This window comes from Lates calcarifer, linkage group LG18 (assembly GCF_001640805.2).
Source record: "Lates calcarifer isolate ASB-BC8 linkage group LG18, TLL_Latcal_v3, whole genome shotgun sequence".
Classification (NCBI taxonomy): Eukaryota; Metazoa; Chordata; class Actinopteri; family Centropomidae; genus Lates; species Lates calcarifer.
In genome coordinates, this window is record NC_066850.1 from 4,774,936 (window position 1) to 4,800,310 (window position 25,375).

Below are 25,375 nucleotides of genomic sequence, written 5' to 3' on the forward strand. Positions count from 1 at the left end.
TCATCATTATTATTAGAGCTTTACAACCTGTTCCTGAAAATCAGAACATGAAAGTCTGCAACTACAAGTGCGTAAAAATTTTAAAGATAGGAACATGACACTGCAGCGTCTGTTTAGACTGAACCAGATGCCTTCAGAGCCCACAGAGAGCTGCAACACACACACACACACACACACACACTCTCTGAGATATATGTAAACACACACCCCAGGAGAGAAACAAGAAAAGGGAAGGACAGATTTTTTCAGCATGAGGGAACATCGTCCTGCACATTGAATTCCCAACCAGAACACACTCACACATTAAAACACACACACACACACACACACACACACAGGTTTGCCCTACTATGTTTCTTACTGTGCCGGCAGCCTGCTGTCTGCATTCAGAGGTCATTATATAATTCCTGAGCCATTTTCACATTAGACAGCATCTGTGAAACCTCAGGGGACTTGACCATCGCTTCACATCAGACCGTCATGTTTGCTCTGCCGTTCCTAACACAAACTTACATCCCATCAAACACTGATTTAAAATGCATTTAGTGTCTGGGACAGGGCGGCTTCAGGCATCATCACCTGATTGTCACGTGTCAAGTGTCAAATTGTGCATCAAACAGTGCAAACATATTTAGTCGTGGACATCTAAGGTGATTTTTTTCATTGTGAGCTCCTGGTCTGCAGAGAATAAGCAGTTCATCATGTAGTTTTCCATCATTTCATCGGTTCCTGCAGACATCCTGATCAGGTTTAATGAAAACAACAAGGAGCAACCCTGAAGTTTCATTAAAACACAGGGTGAACATTTTCTTGTAGTTTTTGATTTTTGCTTCCTCAGATGATGTTACTTTCTTGCTATAAATAAAGATTCATTTCAAAAAATTGAATCTGTTAATTTGTGTGCATGGACATGAATGTTCCACTTTTGTCTTGACGCTCAGCATGACTTTTAAACTAATTTATTATAATTGAAAATTTATTTTGTGAATGAAAGGCACCACTGCCATTCATTAACTCCAGCCAATTAACCAATGAACTCAAAAATAATTAAAAAATATCCCACATTGTGCAGAACAGTTGGTGAGACAAGCTTTAAAATAGTCAAACTCATGCTGATCTCTCCTGTCTTAATTTTTTAAAACATATAATCAAGTGTTACATAAATAAATAGCCCTGTCTGCTTGCAGAGGTCAGCTGTTTGTTTCTGCTGCTGACATGAAGCCAGCAGTGCCTCTCGTGGTCCTCCATTTGTTTGTTATTTACCGGCGTTGTGGGAGGGAGCTGAATTTGTTTGAGAAGTGCCCAGCAGGAAAGGCTGTCCTACTTTATCTCTCATTAAACAGGTCACACATCAGGGACATGACTCAGTTAAAAAAAGAGAGAGAGAGAGAAAGAGAGAGAGGGAGACAGGAATAAAAACAGTAATTTAAGTGAAACGGTAGTAGCATCAAATGTGGCCTGGAGGCTTTCTTGGCCTTATTTCTAACAGCAACACTAGCATGTTGTTATTTTATCTTATTTTATCATCTAATCATCGATCAATAATCACAGAACCTGAGGGAATTTCTCTCCTCCATCGTGTCATAATATCTTATTTCCTCTGTTGTTCAGCATCTCCTCTCCCTTTTCAGCGTTTCGTTTTTCCTCCCTTGGTTTTTTGACATCTCCTCCTCTTTTTCCCTCTCACCAGTTCACGGGTTACCATGGCAACACACAGTAGTATTTGCCTGTTGCCAGGGCTTGTCTCCATGTGAATGCAACATCCCTCCCACAGCGATGTGATGGATTGTGTATTGGATATGGGATGTGTATTCCTTAATGTCTTCTTTTTTTATAATAGAGAAAACTCAAACTGTAGTGATGAGGAGGAACCACAAGGTGGAGCTGGAGGCCTTTAGGTCGACATCAGGGTTTTGGCAGAGGAAAGGTGACACTGCAGAAAGTGTCATGTGCAGTGAAAATGCCTCTTGTTTCTCTGTCTGTCTGATAAATGCCAGCCATTTAGAAGAAGAGTGAGTGAAGGATTCTGATTTGAAGACTGGGTCAGAGTGTGAATGTTTGCTTTTAGTCAAAGGACCAAGCAGTTCAACATTTCTATCTTTTCTTGAGTCGTGCAAAAAAATGTAAATCATTTTTGAATGTTCTGTGTTCGGACCAGAGGTGAAAAGTGAGCACACTTACTCTATTACCTGCTGATGTGTATCAGTAATAGTAATCCACTGAGAACTATCTGCCATTCTCTGAGTACTTTCATGATTAATAGCTACCTCCACTAAGGACGGTATGTTTTCACTCGTGTCTGTTTGTTTGTGAGTTTGTACAGTTTGGTGCTGATGCAGGTAATAATCTGGATCTGACAGACATGTGTAGGATTGTTTGGCCTTGGTGGAGATATGTGCCAAGGTCACAGTTTAGTATGTTTTGCAGATGATTTGGTATCTTTGGTCTATTATTATTTTACCTGTCATCTGCACATAGAGAACACTGTGCCTTTATCTCATAATAAGTCTAATAAAATCTAATTTTGTATCATTAACTCAGTTTAACTGGAAGTAAGCCATCTTATATTGTCTGTAGCTGACACCATCTGCTAATTGAATCGATTATTGTGTGACTGTGCAACACATACAGACTCCCAGACTGCCTGTTTTAGCATTCTTAGTCAGAAGTATCATATATAAAATCAGGATACACAGGGCTACTCAGAAATACCATTGTTTGTCATGTTAGTGGTGCAATACATGTCCTGCAACAGCTTATATAACATAGTATTTGTATTTACACAGTCTTACTGTGTTTGGTGCCTAGATATGAACCATGTTCTGAGCCTCAATAATTAACTCAACTGTTTTTAACAGGACAAGCTTGTTTTTCTGGGTGTTTTGACTAAATAATACAGATAAAATCATCATTAAAGAAACTAACAGTAGGAGGTAACTGGTCAAGGGCATAGCTGCAGTCACTCACCCTGTCTGATGATTTAATGAAGACATTGACAGGTGCACTGAAAACTACACTACAAAACTCAGTCACATATTATCCCCTGTCCATCAAACCCTGACGTTGTATAACTTGTATGAGGTGCTTCCTATTAGCTGAAGAGCAGCCTGAGCTAATGCAGACCTTCATCCCGTTGCTCTGTAGTTAAAATCCTGCGGTCCCTGCACTGGGGTTTTGGTGAGTTTTGGGTTATGACCTGTCATTACTGCTCCACAGCCTGGGAGTTAGCAATGACCCAGAAAACTTGATGACAAAACTCCCACAAGCTGTGAACAAGCTGCTGGCTGCAGAAATCACCAGGAGTGACTGAAATTTATAAAAAGACTCAAACACCCCGGAGATGATAAATTAGTTTGTCATGGTCTGGTTCTGTTTGCATCTTTTTTCTGTACTTCATGTGCAGATATAGAGATGCATGTGTCATAACTTTAGTTTTCAAGGAGCTTTAATCGCTGAATAATTTCTCCTGGTCTTGTTTTGCTAAAAGTGAAACAGCACTTTCAAGTCCTTGTCTCTACTCGATGACCTTCCTGAGCCAAAGTCTCTCTCTGCTCCCTCCTCACTGACTGACATTAAGCTGACACCAGCTCATTCAGCTCTTCTGTCCTCTAAAGATGATTCTCCAAACTGTCCTTTTGTCCTGAAGACTATTGTTTTGACGTATTATTCACAGCTCCTATTTTTAGAGATCTGTCTCCAGCCTTAAAAGGCAGTCACATCCTTACAGTATGTGCACTTACACAAGCAGAAAGCCAGTATCCGCTGTCAGTGTGTATTAAAGACACATCGTCCCGTCCTGTGGAAGGCCTCGCCGCGGGGCAGTGAGCCTGTGTGTGACGAAAGCACTGAAAACAAACCAGAGGAAAAAAACAAAGGGTAAGGGGCAGGGTTATGTAAATGATGCAAAGGCCGGCTGCCCAGAGGAAGAGGTGCATGCTCATGCATCTGAGCGCACTTTAAATAAAGTTTTCATAACGTGGTCTTTACAAGAGAGAGAGAGAGCTTCAGGCGTCAACAGCAGCAGTGTGTTCTTGAATTACTCGCGCTGTGACTTCACCTTTTATTCATGCCAGTTTTGACAGAAATAACTTTTATTAACTGCATGTTGTGGTGCTGCAGCAGAGGACCATTTTCACCGCACCTCACCAAGAAAAAAAAAGACTGCTTCCATGTTTACATGTAGGGACCATCTGCTGCTTCACCTGAGCTGAATATGCAACCTGCTGAATGTAGGACATCCCTCAGGCCAACACATTATGGTTATAGGGGCATTTATGTCTTTAACACTTAGACACAGGAATTATAGGAGTTCTGCTGTAGAGGCTTCAGTGTCAGCTTTAACAGCACTCGAGCTAAAAATGTGATGGTGGTGCTAGAGGAAAAGATCATGGGCTGATTAATGTTTTGGCCTGAAGGTTTTTGCTTGTTCTAGTCTTGGCTAATGTGGGTATAGTTTTCGTAAGCATGCGAACAGTTGTTGTTACAGTAACTGTCCATCTCAGTACGTCGACATTAGAGCCTGTATTTGTGTCTGAACTCTGTGTGGTTGTTGTCATCTTGCCCAGCCCAGTAAGTGGCTCTTGGGTTTGTTTTCCAACTTGCTTTAACTGTGCATGCCACACACACACACACACAAACAAACACACACAGTCTCAGGTGACTAAATCAGCTGTCGGGTTTTGCACTTTGCACCTTGTAACTCAAGAGTTTGAGCGGGTGCTTCTGTCTGTGTGTGTTGACTGCTGCTCTGTATCATCCATCATTTAAAGGCCTGCTTTAGAGAGCTTTGTTTGGTATCAATCATTTAGTCTTGTTGTCCACATGCCAGTGGACGACTGACAGGCTGGATCCCTGCTGGGGTGTAAAACCAGACAAATACACTGAGGTGAGGAGGCCTGTAGCTGCTGAGCAGGACACAGGACCTGTGCTGGTTGATGAATGGTTTTTTAAAAAGTCGCTTTGTCGTTACTACGTTACACTGTCGTCATGCTGCTTTTTAAAAATCAAGCAGCGTTGCTCCCGTTTCATACCACGCACTTAATGCTCCTGTCTTGCTTCTGGATAAATATTTGTCTGGTGTGGCCTTAAAATAGCAAACGCAAATGACACATTTTTACATTACCGCTGGTGATAAGCGTGATGGGCTGTCAATGGGTCGCCTTAATGAAATGTAGCATCCCAAATCCCCTCTCAGCTGCACTAATCTAATGTGAGAAGAGGGAGGAGGAGGTGGGAGAGAGGGGGAGAGAGGGGAGGAGAGGAGGGCTGTTAACCCAAAGACCGACGGCGGAGGTGACTCTGCTTATGTAACCTTTAGAGAGGAGGTCAGAGAGGAGGAAACTGGGCTCAAACTAGGAATATGTATGAAGGAATACCAAGGCAGATGTGAGATATGTTGTCCCTCATGTTTTCCTCCACAGCATACTGGGAGATGGATGTCACTTAAAAGAAAAGTTAGAAAGTTAGTGAAGTTAGTGAATGCAAGAGTGTGAGTAGAAACACAATGAGGCTGTAAAGGTGGACTCGTGAGTAGATTGGGTTTGATGTGAACATCCCAGACAACCTCGAGGGACAACAACAAGGGAACATGCTAACATGCTAACTTCCTTCCTGGTTGAAGGAGTGTGACGAGTTGTCTTAGGGACAAATCTGTTATGACGGAGAGAAAACATGGAGTGAATGTAAATAAGATCTTCAGGCTGTCGGGCCTCAGAGGAAGAGGAGGCTGTGACTTGTCCGGTCCTCCTTACATGGCTAACAATGGACAGGTGTGAGGAGAGAGAGACTCGTAAAGATCAGGCTGATGGAAAAAGTTAGCGGGGCACGTTACTGTAGAACAGACATGTGGAGATCACATGCTGGGGCAGGCGATGATAAGTCGACATGTCCCTGCTTGGATTACAATCAAACTTTGTTCACCAGTGTGCCCAGTGTGGGACTTTTATTTTGAAAACATTAACTAGTTAAACAGCTGGGTAAGTCTGCTCTTGTGTAAGAAAGCAGCTCCACCACCTTCAACCTGAGCTGAGCTAATCACAGCAGAACTGAAAACGGCTGTGTGATTGAATCATTTTAACCACCTCACTGCAGAAAGGGCTCAGAAAGCCGTGGGATTTTATCACCTCGTGAACAAACTGTTGCTTATTTACACATCCAGCAGTTGTTTTCTAGCATGTGACAGTCTTATGCACAGAAATCTGCGCTGTTTACTACAAACAGGAGACTTTTGTTTCTTGGCTTTAGTCTTTAGCCTCCTCACAGAAAACATACGTACTCTGTTAAATCTGCACCAAACGTTGAAGAAAATGCAGCTGAAAACCAAAACTGGCAGCTAAAGGAGGTTAAATAAAAACTTCTGCAGAAGTCACATGAAGGTCAGTCTCAGTGGTTGATCTTTCTGATACTGTCGCCTCTTCTCCCCTTACAGACAGTTTGTACAGTAGAGGCAGCACGCTCAAGAAAGTACAGATGTGAATATTTTATAACCTAATATGATACATGAGGTGAACAGGACACCAGACTAAGAGGAGCTCCTTCCACCATGCTGCCCACTGAGCAGAGGTCGACCTCTGACAGCTGAAGGGTCGCTGCTTGTTAGTGCAAAGTCCTTAAAACTTCAGAGTATCTTCAGGTCCTTCAGTTCTTCTGTTTTGGTGACTTTGTCTTAAAATAAGTTTTTTTTTTTTTTTTTTTTTTTTTTTTAAGTTTTCTTTACATCAGTTATACTTCTGCTACGCATGCACCAGGTTGCCCTGATGGCTCAGGCCTTTAAAGGAAAACACAGGAACTATTTACAATGTGCATCAGTATGTATGTATATCCAACATGTAATTAATAGGGTGAATCTGTACAGACATGCTGATGCAGACCAAACAGCAGAAGTACTGCAGGTTCAGGTCTCCTCTCGCCCCCTGTACTTCACGCTGTGAGTCCATATGGACTCTGGTCTTGGCTCTCAGAGCTCTGTGTCAGCAGACAGAGGAAGAGATGAAACCCAATGAACCAACTTCTTGTTCTCCGTGTCAGGCTGTCTGGTGTTTTGTGTTGAAGGAAGACGCCCGGCTCGGCTCGGTCCTGCCCGCCCCCCGTCACCACCGCCTCTGTCTCGCCGCCTCCTCTCTGCCTGAATAGATTGATGCCGGCTCAGGTAAGAGCTGGAACGCTCCAGTGGAAAATGAAACTCGAGGAGACAGCCAGGCTATTAGGTTAGACATGTCTGTATGTCTGCAGAGGAGAGACAGAGAGACGATGCATGTGGGTGAATGTGAGTGGGTGTTTGCAGCTTGTGCCAACGGTGCACCCACATCATACATCAGCTCTCCAAGGTCAGTGATTTTCACTGGATTCAGCCGCATGTTTGAACTCAGATCCACTCTGATGCCCTGAACGTGATTTATTTTATTCTGGTCAAAGGTTCAGAGTCATACAAATCATTTTAAATTCTTCACCTGATTACTTCATTAACAGTATCATCCACCCTAGCATCACCTTGGTTCCCTCCACAAAAAGCCAGTGGGATTTTTTCATTATCACTTCATAATCGTCACAGATGAACACCACTGTTCTGATGTTTGAAGCCTAAATCCAATCTCCAGAAGTAAAAAGCTAATGTTAGGCTACAAACCAACTACACCACGGTCACATGACGTCAACGTCTCCACCACTAAGCTTCCAACTGGTCATTTCATTTAGCTCTGCGCTCTTCTACAAAAGCCTTTCTTCTTAGAAAGTTAGTAATTGTTTGAAAGAGCGTGAGTAGAAACACAACGAGGCTGTAAAAGTGGACTGGTGAGTGGATCGGTTTTCATGTTAACGTCCCTGACAACCTCTGTAGTCTCATTTAGACACTTGTTAGCAACCGCCTTTTTTAAGACACGTAAAAAAGGAAACATCAAACATCAGGAGTGGGGGATTTACTGACAGCTTTTATGTTGGAGAATAAAACCTATAAATGTTGTGTTAAAGCCACAGACCTTATTTCAGACATTTAACCGAAAACCCATTGACTTTGGGACGAGGGAACAGGAAGTGCTAACATGCTAATTTACTTTCTGGTTTTAGGATCATTCCTGCAGCTCTAGTTAGTACACATATAGCTCTGTGACTGTCTCTCCATGTTTTGCCAGTATGTTACACAGCAGTCCTTGGCAGTTTTATTTTTCCTACTTAAATAATTGTTTTCCCAAATATAGACAGGAGAGCAGGAACTGTGCATATTTCCAGAGGTTCAGGTTTCAGCGAGATCTGTCTGCTGGCAGATTTCCACTCCAACAATAGAGAGACTCTCAATTATTGAGCAGAGCTCGACCCTAAAGCTCAGCACTGATCCAGAGGATGTTACACAACCAGAGTGGGACTGCAGAGGAGAGGGATACACATCCATCCATCCCTCTATTCATCCATCTATTCTGTTCAGTCAAAGCTCAGCACAACCTGTAACATCATGTAATTAGCTAATACTAGGCTAACCTATCTGTGGAAGCACTGCTAGATCATTACTGCAGGTTTGAAGCTAGCTGATTATAACTATAATTAAACTATAATTAAACTTCAGAAAAGAGCAGTTAGAATAATACATATAGCTGGTCATCTTGAATCTATTCAATTTTATATGCTCCAGCAATTTAAAATTTGTGGATAGTGTGTATTTAAAAACAGTGGCAATACTTTTTCAAGTTGCAGACAACAACTTTCCTGTTTGAATTAAAAGAAATTTCAGATTAAGAAAATATATAATTATAATTTAAGAGGGTGATCTGTGTTTTAAACATGTTAAGTGAGAACAAATGTGAAATGTAGGCATATTTCAGATTGTGGAATCGTCTTGAAGATGAGTTGAAATTGTGTAGATCTCTTTCAGTTTTAGAAAAGCTTCACAATTTACAATAATTAAGGATTATAATGTTAAATAATTAAAATGTAAATTGACTGAGGATTTGATTATGTTTTGTTTTTTTCCCTTTGGTCTTATGGATCTGATATTCTAAGTATTCAAATGTACAAATGATAAAGTAACAATACCACAATTTAAAATACTCTGTTACAAGTAAAAGTCCTGGCTTCAGAATTGTAGTTGAGTAAAAGTATCTAAGTATCACAGCTTAAAGTATTAAAAGTATAAGTATCGATTAGAGTGTAGAAGATTTGAACCCTCAAATGTCCAGAAAATTATATTTCTTGAATCTTTTCACACAAGAAGTTAGTTTTGTTGTGGGACAAGTTAGAGTTTATCCTCCTGATTACTTCCTGGTATCTTCAGGTAAAACTCAAACCTAGCAGGTGTAATCAGCTACAAACTGCAAACATATGTGTGGGTTTGCAGGGGATACTGCACCTGTAAAATAAATATACTGGAGATAAAAGTACAACATTTCCCTCTGAAATCTGGTGTAGTAGAAGTTTAAAGCAACAGAAATTAGCATTACAGTACTTAAGTGAATGTACTTAGTTACTTTCCACCGCTGCTAATATTTGCAGCTTTAGTTAGAGCAGACTAAAACACAGTTTAATCCAGAGTTTACACTTTTAATCTTTTATTTTTGGACAGGATAGGAACTGATCCACCTTCTTCATTTTTTCTATCCCTGTATCTCAATCTGTCCTCTTTCCCTCAAACAGCAAACTTCTCAGTATGTGGTCGTCTGCCTCCTCTTCCTCGTCTTCCTCTTTGTTTCTGTTGTGTTTTTCCTCCTCTGGATCTCCACCCACACTAACCTAACATGCACTCTGCCCCAGGCTGCCTCTCCCTGTGTCTTCATATAGACACAAACAGCCTCTTCTCACTAACGTTTACTGTATGCCGCAGTGGTCTCCAGCCTCAGTATGAATCATGCAAAAAAAAAAAAAAAAAAGCGAGAGAAAGAAACAGCATGTTATAAAAACAGTGTAGGAATTAGTGTCAGAAAAATCAACAGGATTTACATCCAGTGGAGACGATGAGCGGATGAGTAACTGTTGTCCCTCTGCAGAGATGAAATGTGTCACAGGCTGTTAAACGAGCAGTCCAACATTTATGAGCAATAAACCTGAGATCACCACAGATGGACGTCAGTTTCACCAACACAGAGACAGGTCCAGGTACCAATGTTACGAATGGGATGTGTTAGAGTAAGTGTGGCAGTGTTTCACAGTCTTGTTCTTATAGTGTGCGATATGTAGAGACAAGACCAACACAGCTACACCACACACTAAGATTCACCAGCAACAACCAGAGTCTGGACTCTCAGACAAACATGGCAGACACAGCATTTAGCTAAATACACACAGCTGCCAACATTTAATATCCAAGTTTCCAGTAACTTTTGAAAAGGCTCTACCTCCCACACAGTTCATTCTTTATCAGCATAAACCTGCTCAAATTAAAGCTTAAATTCTCAAAGATCTGCCTCTCTATTGTCTGAAACACAATGTTGGACACCTCAGATCAGGATCAGGCTAATAGACCTGATCAGGACGTCCTTACTAATGCTAAAAAAGATAAAGACATCTGCATTTATTTCTTCCAACACCTTCTTGTTTGATGCAGGTATCCTCAGCTCTGGAAGTTTTAAATCACTGTGTTACATCAGCCACAGAGAGGAGCTGAGTCTGTATGGAAATGTTTTAATGTTTTAGATAATGTGTTTGCAGTGTTATAGAGCTGTACAAGGGCTCTCAGTGCAGAGTATCAGTGTTGTTGTGTTCATGTATCTGCTGAAGCTGTTTCAGACGCTGCTGCTGTTTTAAGTTGTATTCTTAGCTCAGTAAGAATAGCTCCTCTCTGACTCAGATCTGCAGCCCACAGAGCAGCTACACATCCACACAGTATAGAGTCTATACTGCAGTACTGAGCAGCAAAAACAACTAAACTACCTTCAGCTGAACTGCTGTGGTGGCTGGATTACACTCAGACAGAGATTTATTTCCTACAGAACATATGTGCTGTTGCAGTTTGGTTGGTAATAAACACTTGACCTTTGATACCTGTTGTATAATGTCTTGTAACGTCTTCTTGACCACATCCTGGACTGCCTCAGTTTTAACGACCAAACTAACTACTACTCCAACTATTCTGCACCTCTCTCCTACAGTCACAGTCATATTCTGCTGAACTGTTTCTATATCGAAAAGTAATTTCTTGGAGACAAAGTTGGTAAAAATGCAGACTTTTTTGTCCTCAAGCCCAAATGTATTCTGTCTTTCCTCACCGTAGTTTCCTTTCTTTTAATTTCCTCAAGGAAAGGAAAACTTCCTTTTCTTTACTTTACTTTCCCTTTCCCTCCATTTCCCTCCTTTAACTTTCATCTTAATATCCTTTTCCTTTCTTGAACTTTGCTCCTGTTTTCCTTTCACTTCCTTTCCTTTCTCTTTTATTTCTTATCCTTTCCTTACTTTCTCTTGTTAACTTCTCTCTTGTTTTCACTTTCCTTCTTTCATTCATTCTCCCTCATTTTTCCTTCTTTCTCCTCTGTGTTTCTTTTCATTACATTCTTGTTCTGTGCTTTTTCCTTTTCACTTATTAATTTCCCTCATTTTCCTTTCCCTGTTCCCTCTTTTCTTTTTATTAACCTCTCCATTGTTTCCCCTTTCCCTTTTCAATTCCCTCCTAAACTTCTCTTTTGATTTAACTCAACATTTTCTTTTCATTCCTTCTCATTCCTCTTGTTTTCTTCTCCCTTCTTTTTCCTTTCTTAAAAAGGTTTAACATGAGCTAATGAGTCCTCAGAAGGAATCAGTAACTGTTAAATCAAAGAGCATGTGTCCAACATTAAAACCGAGCAGGTTTTAACCCTGGTTTTACTGCTCAGTGTCGTCAGTCAGAGTGATGTTAATGTTGATGTTAATGTTGTTGAGCAGGGTCACTGTGTTCTGACACCCTGAGCTGCTTCACATGCCGGACTATTTTAAAACGGTCACATCTCCACGTGCTGCTGCTGTTCTCCAACATTTGTTTGTTCCTGGACTTTGACTTTGCCGGTGTTGCTCTTATGAAGTAAAAAACAAAAAGAGGAGGGGGAATAAACTGTCTGTTTCACAGGAGCAGATTCTGATCACTGCTTACAGATCAGCAGCATCATGTTTCACTAATGAGTGTCAGACACAAACTGCTGATAAATTCCTGCAGGGCTCTCACATGTTGCAGCAGCCTGTCATTCAAACACCTGTTGTTACTCAGTGTAACTTTGGTTTTTCAGGTACGATCTCCCTCTAACTGAGTGATAATTGGCAGCTTAAACTGCTGGAATCAGACCCAGCAACTTCCAGAGTAAAGGCCTTTTCACACTGGGCGTGTGTTTTTTTTTTGTTTTTTTTTCATGCAATTAGTTCACACATCAATTTATTTATTTGTTGTTTTTATTATGAGTATATTACACAGCGAAAAAGTGATTTTTCTGTGATTTCACTCCACAAATGAAGGCATCACAATCACACAGGCTGTCAGGAGCTGCTTAGGTCCAGTTGTTGGTCTCTGCCTCCTCAAATGCCAGGCTATCATCCCTGGCCGTACCTCAAACTGTCTCACATCCTAAAAAATATGTCCACCTCAGCTCCAGTATATTCATGGGTGAGTATCTCTCACTTGCAATCTTTATTTGCGTCATGCCGAATGTGAAAAGGTCTTTATGCTGAACTGTAAATCAGTTAAAAAGACTTAGAGGTCATTAAAAACCAGCATTCATGTCTGATATCCAGCCGGGAAACTTTGAAAACATCAACAACAGAGTTTGGTGTGTTTGTTACAGCAACAGCACTTCCTGCTCGAGAAGGAGAAGGGGATCATGGGTAATATGCACTGTTTCAGTTCAGTGAGTGGGACTACGCAGCAGAGGGTGCTATTGCTCAGCAAAGTTACATTTTGTTGCTTTAAATAACACGTAAAAAGCTGAAAGTGGCGTGCCATCTAAACACAGTCCTGTGACATCAGGTTAGACGTTCAATAACAAACAGCAGAGTCATATCTTTCAAAATTTATTGAAACTGTTGTTATAGGATGAAATCAGAATGGACATAAATTGTCGACTAACCTTGCATAGGTTACAGACTATGCCTCACCAACAAATGACAAACATTGCATACTGCAGCGTAAGAAAAACAAAGTTAAAAAAAAAGAATGGACGTACTGTGACGTGAACAACTGTGGGGGTTCAGGGAGGATCTCAACAGCCCGGTGGAGAGGATTTTAATTTTTTTATTTTTTATTTTTTTTAAATTATGTTTCCAGCACCGGGACTTTCAGTCTTCGTCTTCAGGACGAGACTTTGGCTTCTGACTGTTTAGTTAGGACGAGAGGGAACAGACAAACTACTGCTAAATGACTAATTAGTCCCAAAGCAACCGATCCTCCAGGTGAAAATACACCAGTTTTAAAACGATTTCCTGAAGCGAGAAATAATATAGTAATAGTCTTAATAATGGTAATGTCTGTGTGAGCAAAAATATGACCAGCATTAATTTATTTTCATGTTATGATCATGCAGTTCAGTCTTCAGTCATTCATGCACCTTTTCAGCAGCAGAGTCATCAATGCACCGCGACACTTTCTAGGCTTTTCTCTTTGCACCTTAAAAACATTTTCACACTTAAAAATCCTCAGTTCATCATCGCCATCATCTTCTTCTTCATCGTTGTCATCGTCACTAAAGTCATTGCTTTTTAAATCAAAGATTTTCCTGATGAACACTTGTAAAACATGATGAAGAGTTTCTCCACCCGCTTCTAGCTTTATATTTTCTATCTTTGTAAAATTGAATTTCTTTGGTTTTTTAAAGGGTAATGCAGTAAAAATAAGCAGTTTTGAAACATCAGATTGAGCTGAGGTCAGAATTTTTAATATTTAAAAGATTGTTTGGTTGATTTTTAAACCATTTATTTTCATTATTTCCATAATTAAAAAGTAAATTTCAGGCTCATTTAGTCCCAAAATTTAACTGGGGCTGCAACTAATGACATTTTTCATAATTTTATTCACTCTCTTAAAGTTTGTTTTCAATTCTTTTTAAAGCTGAAATGTATTTTAAGCACAATTTTCTATTCAAAAATTAATCTACTGGACTTTTAATTATTAAAAATAAAGACAGTAAGGCCCATCATAAAGTCCAGGACCTGAATCAATGAATCTGATGTCTTTAAACTGCTTCCTCTGACAGAACAACAATCTCAAAACCCCCAAGATGATTAAATTTACAAAGATACAGAACAAAGATTGACTAAAATCACCAAATTTAGAGTGTTTTTGCTTAATTAGTGACTTAATTGTTAATCAGTTTTCAAAATTGAATTGAAAAATTGATCAACAAATCAGTAAAATAGAAAGAAATCTGAACAAGTTGTACAGGCATAATCTCATTTTAAGGGAATGGCAGCAGCTGCAGATGAATTATCATTCAAAATTCCGAACCAATTCCTCATTCAAAGCTGCACTAATCAATAATATTTTGGTAACAACTGATTAAATTACCATGGTGGTCACTGCTGAACTGACAGAAAATTATCACATAATTCTGCAGTTTTTTTGCTTCAAAATCTCATTTCACAAATTCAAAAGGTGATACAACATCAAATGTTAAAATCAATTAATACAGCTTTAAGAAAGAATACATCAATTAAACATTGACATTTAAGTCCTAACATCTCTCACGGTTGAGAAACTCTGCATTGATGGCTTGTGTCAGCAGTCAAAGATCAAGAAAAGACCGAGATATTTTTTCCAGATATGAAAACACATAAATCTAAAACAGAAATGGTTGATATGCAGCTCACTGGAGATAAATCATGATCATCTGAAAATTGATTATTTTCGACTTGGCAGTTGGAAGCTAATAAAGTCATATTTACTGTAGATACAAAACCTGGACTTTAATTTGGAAGGAAAAGTGACTCTCTGTCCTGTTTACTGCATATCAAACAAAAATCAGATAAAAATGACAAAACTGTAAAAGTTTTTAAAACATATGAACCTTAATCTAGAAAATGTACCTTTTATTTTTTTTGTTAATTATCTGTCTGTTGAGCTGCTCTGATGATATGAAATAACTATAAAACTTAATTTGGTCCCTTCACTACATGTGTTAAAACAGAAATAAATACCACAAGACTACCACCTACCCTGATGTTGTTTTATTCACTAATTTCAAATAGTTGTCAAGAAAATATACAACTTCTTTTTTTAAAATGTGACTTAATCTTTAAAAAAAAAGTTGAGTAAATTGTAATTTTGCTCCCTATAATAGGACCTACTGTATGTTTAACACGTAGCACCTTTCATACTGTTTTTTAATTTGTTCCACTGAAGCGTTAATTAAAGGGATTTTTTTTTCTTCACACGTTCAACAGCAGTTTGTGAAACAGGCCTTAAACTAACAGGGTGATGACACACAGCTGCTGCACACATGCTCTGTAAATAAAACCAGAGATTTTTAATTATTAAACCTTCACAAATACAGACATTCTGGAGTTTCTAGCTGTTTCAGAAAACAGCGCTACAGATCCCTGAAAGTTCCAAACAATATTTGTGCCATTACAAGTTATAATGTTGTTCATACGAAGTGAATATTTTTTCTGCGCAAGAATAATAATCTTCCACTGATGCAATATATTAAAATGCTCACACAAGAAGCATCTTTTATCAGTTTCTTGTACATGCAAAAGCTTTATTTTTGCACGAACAAGAAGGTATCAGGATTTTGTGCAAAAAATTTAGAAACAAAACGTATAAGTGAGGACAGAGCCTAATGATGATCTTACATGAACAAATTTGTCTTGATAACTTATTTTTTGATTGAAAATGATCGAGTTAATGTTGTTTTTGTGCACAAATTCTAATCTTGAACAAAGAAGCAGGTGTCTTCTCTCTGGATTTTGTGCAAACAAGATTATAATTTGTGTGGAAAAGATCATAAATTCTAATCTTGCACACACAAGTTAAAATCTTTAAGTTAATAAGTTAGAGATGTGAGGTGCTGCAGCTTTAAGGTGCAGCTCACCTAAACAGGTGTTGCAGGTTTGCTGGGATTAATGTGAAGTCACCAAACATTCACCATGAGCCTGAGAGAATCAGCCCAGGTAAGTGAGAACACCTGTGTGTATGTGAGGGGAGGGATCAGCTCAGTTATATAAGGAGATGTGTAGGTCAGCTCTGATGAGATTCAGCTCCAGAGCTGCAGAAAACAGTTTCAAGTATAAAACTGTCCCGAAAGTCTCCGAAATGTTTATCCAAACCAAATCCCACAGCAGCTGATTTTAGTCATGAGCTCAGTAAATAAGTGTTTGGTTGGAAAAATAAAAAACCTGCAGACTCTTACGTAACAAAAGCTACTGAGTCAGACGAGGCCCTGCTTGGCTGTTCAGGCTGTTTTAGCTGCTCCGTGAAAGTTCTCTTTTAAAAAACACATGGGGGATATTTCTAAATTCAAATCAAAGCAACTTCACGGGGCTTCTGCACGTGGTGGCGTGAGGAAACTGAAGTTTGATCAAAGGCAATTTAGTACAAGTGTGTCCTGTTTTCTGGGTTTGGATTAAAAACATTAAGTAAAATTTTCAAAATACAAATCCCAGAGTTTAATCTCCATAATAAAGTGTCTACTTTGCCAGACTTGAGACAATAGTGATGACACTATCCTCATCAGCAAATTACATTAGGTATTAATATTTCCCAGGTGTTCTTGTAAACTACATTGAGTGGACAAATGAAAAGCCACTGTTGTAATCATGTTGTCCCTATAAAGCTGCAGAAAATCCAGCAAGAAAGTAACAAAATATAGTATATATTCTTGTGTACTAATCTGAGACCGTTCTCCCTGATTGCTTTCAAGAATACATATCATTAAGGATGGTCTTGAAACACCCTTCATGATTACAGAAAGGGAAAATTAAGACAATAAAAGTCGTGCTTTGTTCACATTTTGTCCACATCCTTTTGGCTCAATCAGACTGAGTCAACACTCGTGATTGTTTCACACTTCAGTCCTCACATCGTCTTTTTAACACCCTGCCCTGCACAGAAACAGCCCAGGACAGACAACGTTTACCTCACACAGCCATGTGCTCCTTCCTCAAAACAAAACAGCAGCAGCAGCGCCATTTTGCTGGCATGCAGAGTGACTAATGCCTGTGGTAACGTTCAGATGAATGCAGCTCTGCAGAGGAAATGCTGACTGCCTCTACTGTGGTCAGATACATCACAACTCTACACAGCAGCATCCATAACCAAAAACTTGTGAGGTAGACCAGCCAAGATAAGGTTCACGGTATGACTCTAAAGCAAAGCTATGGACATATAAGGCTCATTTTTCTCCATTTTTTTTTTAAACTTAAAAGCAGCAAATGTAATTTTCAGCAGAATATTTTGGTCCCAGTAATAAGAGAACGGCAGTGTTTTGTGTAGAGAGGGCACTGTTCAACTCAGACACTTCCTCTGGCAGTGGCAGCTGATAGAAAGTGTCTAGAAAAAGAACTGTTGTGCTGCAGTCAGAGCAGTAGATACCACTGATGTCATATATGGAGGTTTTCCAACCTGCCTCATGTTTTTTTTTTTTTGTAAGTCTGGTGATGTTCACTAAACCAACCAACAACAAATCTGCCCAACTAAAAAGTTCTGCATATTAAGCCAAAGCCACAAACACTCACTAGAGCACCAAATGTGGATAAATCCGCCACTGAAAGTAGTCCCCAACAAATGCGCTATTTCCCCAAACCACTGGGGTTATAAATGGTGGCCACGTAGGGAAGTCAGAAAGTGCTGAGGGACCAACTGAAAGACCAACTAACAGCTTGTTGGTGTGAGTTAAATGTTGAATATTGCCAGACTTTAAACAAATGAGACCTTTGAATGTGCGTGGAAATGGAAGTGATTAACAGTGTAAGCCCACTAATAAATCCATAATATAATGGTGACTGAAAAACTCCATGTAGAAGTCATGATATTGTGTATTTTTATGATACAATTTTCATTTGTATTTTTATATTTAAAAAAACCCTGACAATAATGAGCCCTACAGAAATGTAGGTATTTCCTGTTGATATGAATTATCCATCTGATTTGCTTTTACAGATGAATTTCTAGTATCTTTCAACCTCAACGTTCTAATGTTTCTGACGAATTGGACACGCTAACTTTGCACCCACCACTTCCTCTGTAAATATTCAACCTCATCAAGACAACATATCAGGCCACGCCTCCTAAAGATTTCCAAGATTTCAACTCGCACGAATCATTTCAAACACTCGTCTCTGACTCCAAATGAAGTAAACACAGAAATTAGACCCCTGAATTAGCTACTGTAGCGCATCTGAATCATGTTTATCCAAACCAGAGAAACAGATGAGGATTTAAATCAGATGGAAGAGGAAAGACAAAAAATGGAGTCAAAATGGAGGCAGTTTCCTCTCCCCAAAATCAGTTAAAAGAAAGAACTGGAAACTTCCATAAACAGTCAGCCTCTACAAAGCCTTTTTAAGACTTGTTATTTTCCTGTTTATGAAACTAGTAATACATGTTTCTGCAGATAAATTGGTTGTTTTTAAGCTAGCTAATGTAAAAGCTAGCTCAGTTAGCCATCTGTTTGCCCCATAAGTAGATCCTTATGTATTTAGCCACTACAGCTAATCAAGGAAGCTAATTTGTGTGTCTACTTTCATTTGGAGTCAATGATTTGTAAAACTTAAGTTGATTTTGAAAGCTTTCCGAGGCTTTGCTAACATTCACTTTACCGGATCTCTATGATGGAGATAGCCACAAATTACCTTAAATTCCAGTTTAAACTAGAATTTAAACATGTCCAATTCAAGTACCTGCACAAAAATGATAAAAAAGACTGGCTTTTCTAGAATTTCCATGCAAACAATCCCTCTGTCTTGCTAAATGTGCACTGCAGCCGTGTGTCATCTTCCAGGAAAACAGAGTTTATGTAGGCCTAATAAGTCTGGCCCAGAATAAGGAATATATTCATAACTTTATCTACACATATTAGTCTGTAAACCCTCTTATTTTCCAGATGTGCAGGGAGTAGTGCATCTTTATGGCAGGAGAAGTTAAGCTGCACATAGTAAGCTCTTTGTCGTCTGTTGTAACGGGAGGCACTTTAGTCAAATCTATAATGAGAAGGGGTTCAAGGCACTAGAAACTAATTTTAGATATATCTATGGAATTTGTCAAATATTACTGCTTTCCTTCTTGAAACTGTTTAAAAGTCAAATGCAAAAAAAATGAGGTCACAAATCACATAAAATGATCCCATGCACTCCATCATCAAAGATCAAAGCTTTAAGTAACTGAAAAAGGAGGATGTTATTTCTGAAATGTCATTTTTTAAAAAGAGACCACCGGTTATGTCTCTTCTGATTTTTTTTTTTCATTTTTTTTTCTTTTTTTTTTCCTAGCAGATTTGTCCCCTCTGGCAGTTAGCTCCGCCATGCACCGTATCCTGTCGTTAGCTTGAAAATAATGAGGAGGATCATCATCATCATCATCCTCCAGCTCCCGAGGTCCCTCCACAACTGCAAGCAATTTAATACTGACATCATGCATTGAGTATACATAGCTATACCATAGCTAATTAGGCCATAATGCTTTAGTATTTTGACATGCCGTGATCTTCAAAAAAGAAGTGTTCCTGTTCCCTTAATGCTTTAACATTCAACACTTAAATGCTTTGAAATAACTTAAACAATAATAAATAGCCAGTGCACTTTTGGTGAAAACAAATGAGAGAAAAATCCAGGAGGATAAATGGAGGTTAAAGAAGAAAAAATGTAAAAAATAAAAAATGAGGTAACGTCTTGTGCATGCCAATATAAGAGAGAAGCGAGTCTCCACATGCTATTATATAAAGGAGTGTTGCATGGCATCATACAGGGAACCTCCAGCCGACCTGTAGCAGCAGCAGCAGCAGTGCAGATAACCCTCCACAAGGCTCGGCACACTTCCTGTTTGTTTCTGATAAGGTGCCTGAAAAACGTTGGTCAACATCTGGCGTTAAGTTTTCCCAAAAAAACTTCCCTGGATGTGCCGCAGAAAAACACGCCTGAACATCAACTGTAATCCACTTTGAACACGTTTCCTCAGGGAGCGAGTTGTTCTCCAGCGTGTTCTTCAAATCTCAGTTGGGCTTTGTTTTTTTTTATTATTTTGTCTTTTTGTCCTGAAAGTTTAGTCTTTGATGCAAAGTCTGGCAGGTGTCGGGGCAATTTTTGATAAATTTGTGTGTCCTAAAATTGGTCGTACTCTCAATATACAACAGACCGGTCATTTGAAACCCTAAGTTTCAGAGTTCAACTCTCATTCCTTTTAAAATCAAGGCTTAAAACTTACTCTCCTGTTTGTGCCTTTTTTATTATGCATTGTTTGTTTTATCTTAAGTAAACCATTACAGCTGCCTTGTTGAAAGGTTCTGTACAAATACTCTTGCATTGCTTTGTTTACTACAACTTCCCTTTTTAAATGATTTATTTTGATCCCTTGTTTCTCTTTTGTGTCTCTATCAATCTGTGAAGAGCTCCAGAAAAAGGAAGTTGACTCTTTTTGATGTGACTGATCTTGGTTTGTGCAGCAAAACAAGCTGTAATCCTCAAAATACATTTAATAGATGTCAAAGACAACACAAGATTGTGTTTTAACACCAACACCTCAGTCTAAAACCAAAGTTACACTGTTTAAACTTCCAAAAATTTGGAACTAATTAGAGACATATTTCCCATAATGCAACTTGATAGTGTCTCCTTCTGGCCTACCCATGTGTTTATAACTCCATGCCTCAAGTTTCATGATTGAACAGTAATCTTCCAGAGACAATGAAGACATAAATACAATGGGCTTTGTATGCACAGAGACTAACAAATGAATCTTTATGTGTAAAATTGGTGGCTTTCCCCTTTTAATTTTACAGCCTAAGTTAAGGAATTCAAGAATAAAAGTTGCTAAATCAGTTGAACAATTTATCAAAAATGTTCCCTTGACACCTGCTGATCTTTGTCCTATTGCCAAACAAATCTCGTTTGTTTTGATTTTTTTAATGAAATAACTGAGCTTCTACTCTTATAATTTTACCATGTGTGCTTTAAAACTACTTAAGTCTTCACACATGTTTGAATGAATCAATGCAAAAAAAGAGAGAATAAAATGCACCAATGGAGATAAAGCATCCAGACATTTCTACAATATTTACACTGGTGCGTTTGAACGCCGCCTCACACGTCGGTGAGCAGTTTCCCCTTGTTCACACAGTTCTGGCTCGGAGCCGTGCAGTTGGCAGTCCTAAGGTTTGCTTCCCTAAAGTTATCGATGCTGTTGTTCATGTCCTCATCTATCTCCATGTACTCCGACTTGCTGACAACCGAGGAGCTGCGGCGACTCGAGTTGGTGTCTGACGCCAAGTTCTGGTTGCTCACGTTGAGCAGCTGGGCCTGCTCCTCGCCCTCCGTCTCCCGGTGGTAGAAGTAGTTGAAGTTGGACACAATGACCGGCACTGGCAGGGCGATGGTCAACACGCCGGCGATGGCGCACAGCGAGCCCACAATCTTCCCTCCAATGGTCACAGGGTACATGTCCCCATAGCCAACGGTTGTCATAGACACCACGGCCCACCAGAAGGCGTCCGGGATGCTGGTGAAGAACGACTCCTTCTCCTCGGCCTCGGCGAAGTAGACAGCGCTGGAGAACAAAATCACACCAATGAAGAGGAAAAAGATGAGCAAGCCCAGCTCCCGCATGCTCGCCTTCAGAGTTTGCCCCAGAATCTGGAGCCCCTTCGAGTGTCGGGACAGTTTAAAGATCCTGAAAACCCTCACCAGACGGATTACCCTGAGAATAGCCAGAGATGTGGCCTGCTCCCCTCCTCCCTTCCCCTCCTTGTTGCCTTGGTCATCAGCCAGCTCTGTGCCAAGTGTGATGAAGTATGGGATTATAGCCACAATGTCGATAGAGTTCATCATGTTTTTAAAGAACGCCGCCTTGCTGGGGCATGCGAAAAACCGAACTATCAACTCAAAGGAAAACCAGATGATGCAGAGGGTCTCCACCACGAAGAAAGGGTCTGTGAGGACATTTGGTTTGTAAAACACGGTGGTGTTCCCCACGATCTGCATCCGGTCACTGGGATCCTCCTTCAGCTCTGGAAGTGTCTCCAAACAAAATATGACTATTGAAATAAGAATAACCATCACTGAGACGATGGCGATCCCCCGGGCAGGTCCAGAGCTCTCTGGATGCTCGAAGAGAAGCCAGATCTGCCGCTGGAACTCCTTCTCTGGCAGGGGTCGCTCCTCCTCCCGAATGAATCCTTCGTCCTCCCGAAATTTCTCCATGGCCTCTGCGCCCAGTTCATAAAATTTAATCTCCTCTGAGAACATATCCAGCGGCACATTGACCGGTCTTCTCAACCGTCCCCCAGATTGATAGTAATACAAGATGGCATCGAAGCTCGGACGATTCCGGTCAAAGAAGTACTCATTTCGTAGGGGGTCAAAATAGCGCATCCTCTTCTTGGGGTTCCCGAGGAGTGTGTCTGGGAACTGGGCGAGGGTCTTGAGCTGGGTCTCAAAGCGCAGCCCTGAGATGTTGATGACCACCCGCTCACAGCAGTCGTGGTCGTCATGGTCGTCATCAGGCGGGTAGGGATCCTGCGGGTGACCTGGCAGGGTGGAGGTCTCATCCATGTTGTCTGTGGACACTACGGTCATCCTTCCTGGTGGGGTGGAGGACAGGAAGAGGAAGTAGTGTGAAGTAGAAGAGGGGTGGAGGCAGGTCGGAGTGCAGAAGCTCCTAGTGAGACCGGGAGCTGTGCAGAGCCTCCTTCTCCATCATCATCACCATCATCTCTGAGATGAACATCTCCTTTCTCTCAGCAATGCTTTATCCGTCACCTGGAGGAGAGGGAAACAACCACATCTACTCTTTAAAAAAGCAAGCAGATTCTCGTTCAGTCATTTTCGTCTGCTGCAGAGCTTATTGTTTGTCAGAGAGAGCAAGAGAGAAAAAAATCAGGCAGTACAGTACAGAAGCCTATGCTGCATTTGCTGTATTTTTACCGCATACATCAGTATTCAAGTTTGCAGTCCCGCTGCGCTCCCTCTCTGCGCACATCAGGACCCGCAGTTCTCACCCATACATCAACCCTTGTCCAGCCTCACAAAGGTTTAACACGTTCAAATCAACAAATACAGATCAATTAAATCTAAAATATTCTTTACAAGATAAACCTGTCAAAGAAAAACGTACCTGAGCTGAGTTGGAGAGCAGCAGATGAACGTCCTCACCGTGCGCACCTTTCCCCGGCCACCCACCACAACTTGGGGTTTAATACTGATATCGCTTTACAGTATCTCTGAAATATTAATAGACTATGTTGTCTTGGTCAACATCCGTATCCTCTTGGTGTAGGTTTTCAGCGTCGATCGGAGCAGCCCGCATGAGGAGGAGGAAGAAGAGGAGGAGGAGGCTTCAGACGGCTGTGAACCGCGGCTCAGCAGCAAAAATCCTGACTGACAATTTATCAAAATCATGCTGGAAAAAAAGAAGGCAGAGGACACGTAGAAAAAAATGGAAAATAAAGCTGGATCAAGCTCCCAGTGTGGTGGAGAGAACTGGGAGGACTGGACACTGCAGCATCAGCAGAAAGCGGCTCTCTCCTGTTTTTATGCTGCGGTATTAGATATCCAAAAAAAAAAAAAAGGCGCGGAGGGTTTAAGGAAAAACGGCTCAGGATCCCGCACTATAGGAGAGAGAGGATGTGTCTCCGGTAATTTGGTAGCATATTGCAGGATTTCATGTGGAGAGAAAAAAGAAAAAGTGTGTGAAGGAGGGAGGGAGGGGTTAGGATAGAGTGAGTGAGTGAGTGAGTGAGGGGAGTGAGAAAGAGGAGAGGAGGAGGGGGGGTTCGACGCAATGCAGACAGACTGTAAAACACAGTCGGCACTACAGTATATGTGAGTGAGTATCTGCAAAACCAGATCCGGTACCAAGCAGGACAGGCGCAGGTCCAGACCGAGCTGCACGATCCATTATTATCAAAACCCATGATACAAAAAATAAACCTGGAAGACGCTGCATGGTCCCAAAGAAAGAGAGAAAAATATCATAGTGGTGTGATATGTGTCCACTGCATCATGTTATGTAACCAGTGAGTTCAATATATTGCCGCTACTGTTGCTGTCCAACACACTGACGCTCCTGCAGGTTTCTCTTGAGCTCTGAATTTGCAGCAAGAAGCGGCTAAAAACTGTTTCCCATAATTGGCCGCTGAGCACTTTGCGACAGTCAAGCCTGCATGTTGGTGTAAATATCCCCGTGTTGCTATGGTAACAGGGAGAAATCAGCAGCATAATTTATTTATTTACATTGTCCTGTGTGAAACTACATGGCAACCAGAGTCTAATAGACAAGAGCTGGATGAATAAGTTATATTTATTAGCTAATATTGATTGATTTTTATTTGCTGACAGGCTCAGATTGTTAGTGTCTGACAACATTATGGATAGGATTCCCACAGAGAGAGAGCATTTCCACAGTGACTTCAGACACAACCTGTTTATTTACACTGAACCAGAACCACCATCTTTTCCTGAACCTGTTTGTCAGTCTAAGTTATTGAAGCTCTCGGCCTATCAGAGATCATGGTGTTTTAAAAGAAGTTTCCCTCCAAAGTCGACCTGCATTAAGCATTAAACCACACATGCTGATAACTAAGATAATGAATGAAGGGTTTAGTTCATAAAACTCAAACCTCGAGCCTGGAATTAGCTTCGAGGCTTAAATTAACTTTATCTGGGCTTGAATTCACAGAAGCCTGGAGGTTATCTCACCCGGAGGGTTTGAGTATAAGCCTTCTGATATGACTTTAAACTTAGACACAATTCAGAAAAGATTTTCAATTTTACGTGTGGTGGATTTATCAATTGTCTTAATACTTAAGTCAAAGGTTAGATATGGAAACACATACATGTTTAATAATCTTAAAATGGAAATAAAGACATTTCTTGGAGTTTTCACATTCACAGAGGTCTGCAGGTTTTAATACACTTTCTCCAGTATCACATATTTGTTGGACTATTTTCAGCAGCGGATTAATCCACATTTGGTGCGAGTATCTGGGTGGGCAGGACTAGGATACCTTTGAAATTCAGCACCACGGTCAGCTCCACATCTGTTTCTTCTTCTTTGGTTTATTGAAACATTACATGTCATCATTATACTTCTGTTATCATTACAGTAACACATTGTATAGCCTGTGTATGTGGCACAGTGTGTCCAGCAGATCAGTGGCAGTCTGTTGGAGGCAGCAGGAGTGAAAGCTCGGCAGACGGACACAGCAGTGGGCAGGAAGTTGGGAGATCAGCTGGGTTTTAGAGCTGGAACCAGTCCCAGTTTTACAGAGAAACATCCGGAGGTGGGGGATCTCTACTA

The 25,375-nt window shown here is 40.4% G+C and overlaps 1 protein-coding gene across 1 annotated transcript; it reads right to left on the reverse strand.

Annotated features, from left to right (window-relative positions):
• Nucleotides 1-12,932: 12,932 nt before the first annotated feature.
• On the reverse strand, nucleotides 12,933-23,931 carry kcna1b (potassium voltage-gated channel, shaker-related subfamily, member 1b). The gene is made up of 2 exons (XM_018700529.1): nucleotides 23,192-23,931; nucleotides 12,933-22,836 (listed from the first exon to the last, which is right to left on the reverse strand). The coding sequence occupies exon 2, from the start codon at nucleotides 22,651-22,653 to the stop codon at nucleotides 21,163-21,165; it is 1,491 nt and encodes a 496-aa protein (XP_018556045.1). The 5' UTR covers nucleotides 22,654-22,836; nucleotides 23,192-23,931; the 3' UTR covers nucleotides 12,933-21,162.
• Nucleotides 23,932-25,375: the final 1,444 nt, after the last annotated feature.

What these genes read in the sequence shown, in the direction of transcription:
- kcna1b (XM_018700529.1), bottom strand. Translation starts at nt 22,653, where the DNA reads ATGACCGTAGTGTCCACAGACAACATGGATGAGACCTCCACCCTGCCA.